Source organism: Gekko japonicus, unplaced genomic scaffold (genome assembly GCF_001447785.1).
Source record: "Gekko japonicus isolate JY-2015 unplaced genomic scaffold, Gekko_japonicus_V1.1 scaffold4554, whole genome shotgun sequence".
Classification (NCBI taxonomy): Eukaryota; Metazoa; Chordata; class Lepidosauria; order Squamata; family Gekkonidae; genus Gekko; species Gekko japonicus.
Window position 1 is genome coordinate 10739 of NW_015167681.1, and position 11915 is coordinate 22653.

The following is an 11915-nucleotide window of genomic DNA, read 5'->3' on the forward strand; positions in this document are numbered from 1 at the left end:
GACACCCTTCACCCCCCCACCAGTGTTCCCTCTAAGCTGTGGAGTCTCGTGAGCAAAAATTGTACTCTGTGAGCTCCTGGCATTAAAGTGGTGAGCGAGTGACTTGGATACTGCATACATTAGTTTGCTCTGGAGCCCTCCTTCCTGGGCTAAGACAAAAGTGTGTGAGCCGGAGGCTAAAAAACTGTGAGCTAGCTCACACTAACTCAGCTTAGAGGGAACACTGCCCCCCCACCTCCCCCCATTCTCTCACTCCTAACTGCTCCTGCCGCCCTGTCTTCCGCCACTGTGGCTTACCAGGAGGTAACTGGGTGGTGGCAGCTGATCTCCACAGAGCAGAGAGAGCCAAGGAGAAGCCGTTTGCATCGGGCACTGCATCTTGCCAGCTCAGGGGCCTCTGAAGTAACTCTGGGCCGCTGATCTCCCCAGAGCAGACTGAGTCCCTGCGCTACACCGGGCACGGCAGGAACACCAGCCCCACCTTGCCTGCTGGCTTGCCTTGTGCTGCCACCGCCAGCTCGGGACCCACAGCCCCTCTCCCCCCCAGCCGCCAGCCCGGGATGGAACCGATTGGGTTGTTGGCATGTGAGGAAGTCGCTCAGAGCAAGCCCCACTGGGGGAAGGGACGGCAGAAAAAATGGGGAGTCCTCCGGGGGGGCCCAGAGAGTCGGGGGAGGGGGTTAGGCTGGAGGGGAACTTGTGGGGCCTTGGCAGAAAGTTGGGGGGCCAGGCCCCCAAATGCCCCTCTGTAGCTATACAGTACTGGAGAAAGATAGTCCCCTTTTCCCAGAACAATAACAGAGAAATACAGAAGAAGCCAATCGCGGGGAAAGGTGTGTGTGTGGGGGGGAGCAGTGCAGGCGCCAGAAGACCTTCCTCTGTCCACCTTCACCCCCCCCCCCCCCAAGCCACCGCTGGGACAATGCTTTTCCACAGGCAGGATCCTGGGGCAGGAAGGGTTAACCGATGAGCGCTGTCCAGAGAGGAGGGGGAGGAAGGGGGAGAAACCAGAAGCAAAAAGTCAATTTTCAGAGAGGGTGGCAGGGCCTAGGGAGCTCACCTGAGCCACACAAGCCCCACCCACAACCCGGGGATAACCATACTGTCCCACCCCCACTTCAAGGTCGCTGCAGGTAATGCCTGTGGTGGGCCAGATTCAACTTGCAGGAAAGGCTTTCGGGCTCTCGAGCCCTCCCAGTGTGGTGTGGCCCCTTTTGAACTTCACGCAACTACTTTGGGGCAAATTCTGAGAGAAAGGCCCGATGGAGACAGGCACAGAAACCGAGGGAGGGGACAATCCGTCGTATACTTCCTACAGCCTGGGGGGGTTTTCTGACTTTCTCCTCTGCCCGGAGTCTCAGGAGGAGAAAAGGTGGGCTATAAAGAAACAGAGAGACCCTTACCTGTGGGGGGTGGCAGGGGAGTCGCTGCAAGAGAGAGAGAGAGAGAGAGAGAGAGAGAGAGAGAGAGGTGTTGCTAGACTTGCTTTTTCTCCCTCTATGCCACATCAAGCAACGGGTTCCTTTCCTTCCACCCCCTGACTTAACTACAGTGATCCATGCAGATGTCAACTCTGAGCTAGACTACTGTAATTCGCTCTACGTAGGGCTACCCTTGAGGCTGACCCAGAAACTTCAGCTGGTCCAGAATGATTTGATTTATTAAATTTCTGTCCCGCCCTCCCGGCCGAGGCGATTCGTGCCACACACGAATGTGGCAATGTGTGTTCTTACGGGAACACCTTCAAGAGTACCTATTCAGCCAGTGCTCCGCCCGCTGCACTGGCTCCAGATAGAATACTGGATCAACACTGAGAGCCAGTTTGGTGTGGTGGTTAAGTGTGCGGACTCTAATCTGGGAGAACCGGGTTTGATTCCCCACTCCTCCACTTGCATCTGCTGATGTGACCTTGGGTCCGTCACAAGCTCTGGCACAGCTGTTCCTGAAAGAGCAGTTTGTGTCAGAGTTCTCTCAGCCTCGCCTACCTCACAGGGTGTCTGTTGTGGGGAGGGGAAGGGAAAGGAGTTTGTAAGCCGCTCTGAGACTCCAAGTGAAGGGCGGGGTATAAATCCAATCTCTTCTGCTTCTTCTTTTCTCTAAACTGAAAAAAACCCACACTCTTCAGCCTTTTCCCACAGAAAAGTTGCTCCAGCCCCGTCATCATCTCAGTTGTCCTCCACCATACTTTTTCTAGCGTTCTGAGTCTGGCCAAAACTGCTAAAGAAATTAAAATATTTGACTGTATCCCAAGACCGTTGGGGGTCCTCCCGCAGTCCCCAATACAGACGGTGGGAAGAGACCCCCCCCCAAAAAAAAAGATGTGAGAGCTTTTTGAGGCTGGGCCCCCTCATTTCTCCATCTCAAGTCGATCCAATTAATGGGCGGATTCCAGAGCCGGAGGGGGAGTTGCAGCCCCCAACCCCTCCCCCTCACCTTTCTTGCTCTTCAGGTACAGATAAAGTCCCACGGCCACAAAGACCAGCCCCAGAACAGCCCCCACAGCCCCCGTCCACACTTTGCTCCTGGCGGAGTCCGACGTCTGTGGCTCTGTGGGGAGAGAAGGAGCCTCGGGTGAGAAGGCGGATCGAGGCCAGGCTTGGCCTTCGGGCCCACAGATTTCACAGGGAGAATTGGGTCCATTTTTAAAAAAAAGCACATGGGGAAAGACTGAGACGGAATTAAACTAACGCTGTGGAGGCAGCTGCCACCGACACAATATTACCCACCCGCTTTCTCAGAACACTTGGCAGGAAACAGGAGAGTTGCCGGTGGGCACCAGGGCACCATGTTGGAGATCCCTGTGCTGCACCCTGGCAAGGGCTGCATCCCACCCTAGAGAGGGGCTTCAGCTCCCCCGCGGAAAGGGGGAGTCCTTGACAAGTGTGGGGGACTCACTGCACCGTCAACTGGTCAGTTGATGCAAGCCCTTGGAACTCCCGACCACTTTATGGAATCGTGTGTCCATGGGGGACAGGGCAAGACCTCCAGAGTCTCTCACCCCACTGCACGGTGATGGGTTCCTTCCGGCTGCTGTGCTCCACCTGGCAGGCGTAGAGGTCTCCCCGCTGGGGCACCGTCTCCAGCATCGCCTGGTACTGGTAGGTCCAGTCCGCGTTCTGGAGCTCCTCCGCGTACCCCACCCCCGCCGTCTGCTCCTGCCCGTTCTTCAGCCACGTGATCTTAACCCCCTGGGGATAATAGCCAGCCGCGGTGCAAATCAGGAGGGTGTGGTGGGCCAGGGGGTCCCCCTTGGTGGGGGAGATCGTCACCGTGGGCACAACTGGAAGTGCGGGGAAAAGAGAGGGGGGGGATTTCAGAGATGGAGGAGAACCAGCAAAGCACAGACAGATGGAGAATCCAACGAAGACAGAGGTCCTGTGCCAGCGCCGAGGGTCAGGAGTTTGGGAGTGCTCCTGGATGCCGCCTTAACAATGGAGGCCCAGGTAGCAGCCACAGCCAAGGCAGCCTTCTACCATCTTTGGCTGATTAGGCAGTTAGTTCCCTTCCTTGAACGCAATGACCTGGCAACAGTGATCCATGCTATGGTCACCTCGAGACTAGACTACTGCAACGCTCTCTACATGGGGCTGCCCTTGTCCCAAGTCCGGAAGCTGCAGCTGGTGCAAAATGCGACAGCCAGGCTGCTGATGGATCTCTCTGTACGAGATCACATCCGGCCTGTGCTGAAGGCATCGCACTGGCTGCCAATAGTATACCGAATTCATTTCAAGGTGCTGGTTTTGACCTTTAACGCCCTATATGGTCGGGGGCCTGCCTACCTGAGGGACTACCTTTCCACATATGTCCTCCAGAGAGCACTGAGGTCAGGGTCGCAAAATCGCCTGACTCTCCCTGGTCCAAAAGATGCCAGATTGGCCATCACCAGGGCTAGGGCCTTCTCAGTGGCGGCTCCCCGCTGGTGGAACGAGCTCCCAGAATACATCAGGGCCCTGTGGGACCTTCTACAGTTCCTCAGGGCCTGTACAACGGAGCTCTTCCACCAGGCCTTTGATTAGGAGCCGCCACTGACGAATGAGCTATCAAAAACGGAAAATGCCACGGCCCTCGTGTTACTGGCATTAAGAACAACTTTGGATATTGGCCTTCTTACATTGGACCATCTTATAGCAATTGCCATCTGCACTTACTTGCACTTTATGTAAATTGTTTGTTTATGTGAAATTTTATAGTATTGCATTTATGCATTGGTGTTTTATTGTATTTTAACTTGTACACCACCGTGAGCCAGCTTCCGCTGGCAAGGTGGGATATAAATCGAAAGTAATAAATAAATAAATAAAAAATAGAAACTTTAAGCAAATGCTGTCCTCCAGAAGAAATATCATTAAGAACAGTATTAGAGCTGAAATATACTAAACAAAGTACCTCTCAAAGAAAGAACTAGAAAAGTTTGAAACCAGACTACAAATACACTCTCTTGAATATTCCAAAAATTCAAATCTGGATATATTAGAAGGTTTTAACCTCAGCAATCTCAAAACCTTGACTACTCCTATTATACATATATTCCCTGCCTGTTTAATGAAATCTTTATTCTGTTTTTGAAAGTTAAATTGCCTCAAGTGCTATTTCATTAAGGGTTTAAATACAAGACGAGATAGCTCCTGTATTTTCACTTGAGTTCCTGTGCTGAGAAAAAGCTTAAACTAAATCTCTGAACATAGGGTAGGACAGTTTTAAGTTTATATCAATACAGAAGGTATACATGCTACTGGAGGGCGACTCAGACACTGAGGTAAACTGAAGTTTTGGTGGGAAAAATCAGCCAGACATATGTCAATATGATGCATTTAAGTGTTGTGAAATCACCATTTAAAATATTATTTGAAGCTTGCTTAAGAATTAATTTCAATTTATTACAAGCCTGGTTTTTCTTCTTTTTAGTCTAACCTTTTTTTCATTTTGTTTTCTCCTTTGATGTAATTGCAAATATCATGACTTGGACTTTAAAAAAACCTTTCTTTTGATGTTGTTTTACATATTTATTTATTTATTAAATTTCTACCCCCACCCTCCCGCCGAAGCAGCTCAGGGTGGCTTAAAGGTAAAGGTTCCCTTGCTCGGAAGCCAGTCGAATCCGACTCTAGGGTTGCGGTGCTCACCTCCGTTTCAAAGCCGAAGAACCAGTGCTGTCCAAAGACATTTCCATGGTCATGTGGCTGGCATGGCTAAATGCTGTTACCTTCCCACCAAAGCGGTACCTATTTATCTACTTGTAATTTCTTGCTTTGGAACTGCTAGGTTGGCAGGAGCTGGAACTAGAGACGGGAGCTCACTCTGTCATGCGGCACACTCAGATCTGGCTGAACTACTGACCTTCCACAGCCTGCAGTTCAGCTTAGCCATTTGAGCCACTGCAGCTTACACACAGTTTAAAACCAACATACAATTTAAAACCCGCAAATACAAAATATAAAGTAGAGTTCCACACAATTCCAAAATGTAAGAAATACTGAAAGTTTCTCCAGGCACCGGGATGTGATAGTCAGTGTGACCTTAAGAGTGGCTTTGGGGTGGATGCTTGGGTTTGGGGGTGGAGCCTGTGGACGTGGGCGGGGTCATTCTAAAGTTTGACCCGGGATTGCCCCCCTCCAAGGTCCCTAAGTAAGCAAACCTCCCTCAGTGGGGATCCGGCTTCCCCCCCAGATCTGGTCTCTCCCCTCCCCCGTGTCCCCCCCTCACCCGCCCCGTCTCCATCACCAGGTAGCTGTAGCGGCAGAAGGCGTCCACCTGTGCCCGCCTGTTCTCCAGCCACTGCAGGTCGCGGTTGTAGTCCCGCTCGTCGTCCGTGCAGAGCTCGGAGATGGCCCGGTAGCGCCCCAGGCGGCTGTCGAAGCGGACGCACTCCTGCCGGTCCCAGAAGTCACGCTCCAGGAACCGGACCTCCCCCGCCGTCCCGTTGGCGAAGCGGCACTCCACCTTGCCCTGGTAGAGGAAGTGGGCAGCTGCGGGGATGGGGGGGGGGAGAAGAAGGGTGAGGGTCCCGGTCAGTGTTCCCTCTAAGCCGAGTTAGTGTGAGCTAGCTCACAGGTTTTTAGCCTCCGGCTCACACATTTTTGTGTTTGCTCAGGAAGGAGGGCTCCAGAGCAAACTGATTTATGCAGTAGTCAATTCGCCCGCTCACATCTTTAATGCCAGTTGCTCACAAAGTAGCATTTTTGCTCACAAGGCTCTGCAGCTTAGAGGGAACATTGGTCCCGGTCAGTGTTCCCTCTAAGCTGAGTGAGGGTGAGCCAGCTCACAGTTTTCTAGGATGGGGGGGGGAGAAGAAGGGTGAGGGTCCCGGTCAGTGTTCCCTCACCAAGTCTCCGTTAGTGTGAGCCAGCTCACAGGTTTTTAGCCTCCGGCTCACACATTTTTGTGTTCGCTCAGGAAGGGAGGGCTCCAGAGCAAACTGATTTATGCAGTAGTCAATTCGCCCGCTCACATCTTTAATGCCAGTTGCTCACAAAGTAGCATTTTTGCTCACAAGGCTCTGCAGCTTAGAGGGAACATTGGTCCCGGTCAGTGTTCCCTCTAAGCTGAGTGAGGGTGAGCCAGCTCACAGTTTTCTAGCCTCGGCTCAGGGAGGAGGGCTCCAGAGCAAACTGACTGATGCAGCAGCCAAATCGCCGGCTCACAGCTTTCATGCCAGCAGCTCACCAAGTAGCATCTTTGTTCACACGACTCCACAGCTTAGAGGGAACACTGGGACTCCCGGTGACTTCCTCGGGCGGGAGCCGCCGAAGCGCCCCTCCTTGCCTTCACCTGCACCCCCTGTTATGTATTGGAATTACTTGTGTGAATCACCTCATTCACTCCCCATGCAAAGCTTGAGCCAGACGAAGGCTTCTCTGAACCACTCTCTCATTGGTCCCCTCTAACAGCGACCAATCAGGAACTGCACTAGCTCCTGCGAGGGAAAGACTCCCATTGGTCTTTAACTCATCAATCTTATTGGTTGTTAAATGTAAATAGGCGTGGCTATATTAGCCCGGTTATGTTTAAAAGGAGCATAGCTCCCATTGTGTTCTGTTCTGGTTTTGGAATTCGTTTGAGTGTTTGCTTGCTACTTCGAATAAAGCTGAATCACTGAGCTGAAATCACTCTGCGATCCTTTGTTAGCCCGATCTAACACACACACACACCCCGCCGTGCAGCCGCTTGCTCCTTCTCCCCCCCCCCTTAGAAATCAAACTGGGGAGGGAGGAACTGCGGGGGGTGCCCCGAGGGGGGGGGTGGAACGAGCCACAACAGGCTGACCCAGGATGGGAGCGCCTAACTCATGTGGGGAGGGGGGAGAGAAGAATCCCCGCCCAACCTTCTAACCGACAGTGTTACCAACCCCCCTGGGGATCTCCTGGAATTTTATTTATTTATTTATTTATTGGATTTAGATCCCGCCCTCCCCAAAGGATCAGGGCGGCTAACGAGGAGGCACCAGTGCCAACGTTAAGACACATAAAAACAACATAAAACAGAACCTCATTTGTCATGTTGGTGCCCATTGAACCTCATTTGTCATGTTGATGCCTACTCACCCATCCTCGATCCTTCTGGAGCGACAAGGGACCTCAAGACAACGAAGATCCGTTCCCTCTTGACCGCTCCCATATTCTGCCTTCCCCAGCAGCCAGCCCCCCCCCCAAAAAAAACCCTCCAGGAATTTAGCAAGCCAGAGCTGGCAACCCCACTATTTCCCCCCTGCACACACACACAAACACACACACCAGGTGAAGCTGTTAAATTAGTCAGGAAGGTGGCCTTGATGCACTTGATAGGACAACTCAGTTAAGCAGATGGGGGCCGTAGAAATGTTAATGAATGGGGAAGACCAAGTCTCCGTTTAACCCCAGACTACAGGAGGGGTTTGAACCCAGGGCTTGGGATTCCTCACTCAGTAAGGGTCCTGCCAGCAAGTCCAGAACAGCTCCTGATGAATCCTCTGTGGGGCAACTTTATTCCTTGCATGGAGGCCCATAACCTCGGACTGAGATCCCTCAGTCCTCTCATGCTTCCCACAGGATCTTTCTGAATAACTTATTTACCCTGCTTCGTGGCACTTTGGTTAACCTTCAGCACAGGGTGAGAGAGGCCAGAACCTGGGACCTCTCCCACCACCCCTTATCTGAGGCCTCTCTCTACTCCGCCTCTCCCCTCTTTCCCCCTCCCATTCTGGGATTTTCGATAAAAATGAGGTGGAGGGGAGTCTTTCCCCTCTTGTATCTGAGGAAGTGAGCCCTACCTTGGAAAAGCTCATCCTGGAATTGACCTGGTTAGGCTTCAAGGTGGCCCCACTGGGCTTCCGAAACAGCTTAACATGGCTCCCCTCCTCCAAGAGGGAGGCTGGCAGAGGGATGAATCCAACCTCCATTTGCGAAGCCCTTCGTGACCCCCTGGGCCCCCATCTCTGCAGGACCGCCTCTCCCCAAAGGCCCTGCTGTGGCTGCTCTGCTCATTTTGAGCAAAGCCTGCTGAAGGTGCCGCCCTGCAAATGGGCGAGACGGGCAGTTGCCCATACCCGAGCACTCTGTTTGTGGAACGGCAAGGCTACCATTCCTCAGAATGTGTAGCAAGGAGTAGTTCAAGAAAGCATTTGATTGATTTATCTGCTTCATTTGTTCCCCATTTTGGCCTCCAATGATGGGCCTGAAGTGGCCTACATATTCATGCTCCTCTCCTTCATTTTATCCTCACAACAACAACAGCCCTGTACGGTAGGTCTGGCTGAGAGCGGGTGACTAGACCAAGGTCATCCAGCAAGCTTCCCGGGCTGCATGGGGATTTGAACCTGGGGCTTCCCGGATCCCAGGCCGACAGTTCAACCACAACACCACACTGGCTCAGTTTTTTAAAAGGAAACAGGGCCCAGTTTGGTGTAGTGGTTAAGTGTGCGGACTCTAATCTGGGAGAACCGGGTTTGATTCCCCACTCCTCGACTTGCACCTGCTGATGTGACCTTGGGTCAGTCACAAGCTCTGGCACAGCTGTCCTTGAAAAAGAGCAGTTTCTGTCAGAGCTCTCTCAGCCCCACCCACCGCACAGGGTGTCTGTTGTGGGGAGGGGAAGGGAAAGGAGTTTGTAAGCCGCTCTGAGACTCCAAGTGAAGGGCGGGGTATAAATCCAATCTCCTCCTCTTCTTCTTCTATTTAAGGTGTGTGAAATTTCTGGTAGCTATCCTTGCTTTGTTGCTTGTATCTAAAGTTAAGGATTCCCTTGCTCGAAAGCCAGTCGAATCCGACTCTAGGGGGCAGTGCTCATCTCAGTTTCCAAGCAAGCACACTTCTCCAAATACATTGAAACAGAACCATTACATATAGGCTGAGGGTGAGGAGGTATGGAATGTAATGGTAAAGCTTTGTTGGTCTTAAAAGTGCCCCTGGACTCAAACTTGGTTCGGCTGCTTCGGACCAACACGGCTACTGGGCTGAATTTATATGCTAAGTAAGTTATAAATCATGCATTTTATGTTGTTCAATCAGTAAATCAAGATTAGGTTTGACGGGACAGATATTTCTGTTTCGCCCCCACCCCACCTTATGGCTTCAAAATGTCAGAAGTTTCACACCTCTCTTCTCCCCTCGGCAAAGGATTCTGGGTGTTGGCAACTCCTGGACAAAGTGACCTGTCTCAAAGTATGGTGTGTGTGTTCAAATCTCCTCCCCCCACCTCAGGGGAAAGGTCCTCCCTCCCATTGTGAGGAGGAGGGGCCTGTCTCTCCAAGCCCCCCCTCCAATCTTCCCCCCCAGCTCACTTTACCCAATGCCTTCTAATGTTCCCTCTAAGCTGAGTTATTGTGAGCTAGGTCTTAGATCAGAAAGGATGGTTTCAGAGCAAACTGATTTATGCAACAGCCAAATCACCTGCTCGCAACTTTAATGCCGGTAGCTCACAAAGCAGAATTTTTGCTCACAAGACTCCACAGCTTAGAGGGAACATTGCATGTGTCTCCTTTCTCGGTTCCCTAGTCCAGGGAAGCGCCAACAGCATCTCTAGAAGGATTGGTTCAGGGCCCGTGGCTGACCCACAGAAAACCCACTTCTTCTAGCCTTGGGTGGAAACTTTTGTCTGTTCAGTGCCGGGGAGGGAGGGGAGGGGTTTTGCCGCTGAAGTCCTGGGGAGTGGGCGGGATCCCGGCACAGAGGAGCTCCAATGAGAACTCAATCTGGGGTAGCGTCACCAGTCTCCGGGCAGAAGCACCAACAACTCCTCACCTTCTGGAAGATCATTTTTCACTGAGAGCATCAAGGGAAGGCAGAGGGAAATGTGTGTGTGTGTATGCTCAGGGGGCAAATTCAAGAGCCCCATTTCCCTCTCCTGGCCCCCATTCTTCTCCTAGGCAGCCCCCCCCCCGCAGTGGTGAACCCCACTCAACCCCACTGCTTCGGACAAGTGGGGCGGCTGGACTCTGCTTAAAACTATCCTGTCCAGCAGGCCTTGGGGGGGGATTTGTCCTCTTTTGGCTGGGGGGCAGCAAACCAACCCCTATAGCCCACCAGTGATGGCCCAAGGCGGCTTTCATCATTCTCCCTCTCCTTTTTTATCCCGACAACAGCCCAGAGGAAGGGTCACGGCCAGTGGCAGAGAGCCAGCGTCCTGTTGTGGTGAAAAGCGACAGACGCTCATCCAGAGAATGGGGTTTGATTCCCCCCCCTCTTCCTCCTCCCCAGGAAGCCCGCTGGGTGACCTTGGGCCAGTCCCAGTTCTCTCCAAACCCTCACAGCCCCTCCTGCCTGGAGCTTGTAAGCCGCTTTGGGACTCCTTTGAGTAGAGGCAGGGCCGGCTCCAGGGTTTTTTGCACACTCAGCGAGGCTACCTTCTGGCCCCCCCCCCCCCCCCGCCCCGCACCCCATGTTCAAACATAAACTTCTGTTCCTAATTTATACATGGAGTTTTTTTGTATTGATTCAGCCACTTGGAAGCTGGCAACCCTAGCAGGGCTGAACCCAAGTAGACTTTTAAAAAGAAAAATAATGTTGGGGGGGGGTCGTCTTTGGGCCATCTGCAAAATGCTCTTCGTGAATAACCACAGGAAAGCAGGATATAAGAAACTGGTCTCCTGCTTCATCCTCTGCTCGGCATGCAGAAGGTCCCGGGTTCGATCCCCGACATCCCCAGCTCAAAAAATCAGGCGGGAGAGCAAAGTTGGGGGTCCCCTCTGGGGAGGAAGAGGGGGGGGAATAAATGAAGTATATCAAGTACCAGTGTAATGTATCATGACCTGACCGCGTGGTTTGCTTGGACACTATGTGGTCAAGCGCAAGCGTCGAGCTTCGCTCCGATAAACAAAGGACGATGCGGATCCCAGCCCGCACCAATCAGAGCACTAGGCTCCGGGAGAGAGCCTGTGGGACTCTGGCCACTAGTTAGGACCTATTGGGAAGTGGGGGGGGGTGTTCTGGGTGGTGGATTCACGGGGGATATAAGCCGGCCTGTGAGCCGGCTAAAGTTGTCTTGTTCCGCACTAAATAAAGTATGCTAAGCTGAATCACTTGTCCATCTGCAACCGGACAGGGCAACAGGAAGGAATCTGAAATCCCCTCGCCCAGGGTCAGAAAGAGGGTCCTCCCTCCCATTGCGAGAGGGTGGGGCCCATCTCTCCCATCCCCCCCCCACTCAACTCCATTTCATCTTTCCTTTCATTCCATGGACCAGGGACGGCCCCATCAGAACCAGCAGTCTCTCACCCCCCCCCCAAATCCCTCCCCCCTCCCAAAAAAAGAGCCCCAGCTGCTTACCGGGAGGGGTGCGGAGTCTACTCTCGGTTCCAGTGACCAGAGGTGGCCCCAGCAGCAGCAGCAGCAGCACCAGCACCGTCTCCAGCAGGATCAGGCCAGGCCCCATGGCTGCCCCCACCACAGAAACCCCACTGACAGCTTTGGGTGCGAACTTTTGTCTGTTCCCTGCAAGGGGGG

The 11915-nt window shown here is 52.8% G+C and overlaps 1 protein-coding gene across 1 annotated transcript; it reads right to left on the minus strand.

Moving 5' to 3' along the window:
• Nucleotides 1-2112: 2112 nt before the first annotated feature.
• On the minus strand, nucleotides 2113-11844 carry LOC107112928 (H-2 class II histocompatibility antigen, E-S beta chain-like). Its single transcript, XM_015414138.1, has 5 exons — nucleotides 11739-11844; nucleotides 5704-5966; nucleotides 4716-4761; nucleotides 2999-3280; nucleotides 2113-2547 (listed from the first exon to the last, which is right to left on the minus strand). The coding sequence occupies exons 1-5, from the start codon at nucleotides 11842-11844 to the stop codon at nucleotides 2375-2377; spliced, it is 870 nt and encodes a 289-aa protein (XP_015269624.1). The 3' UTR covers nucleotides 2113-2374.
• Nucleotides 11845-11915: the final 71 nt, after the last annotated feature.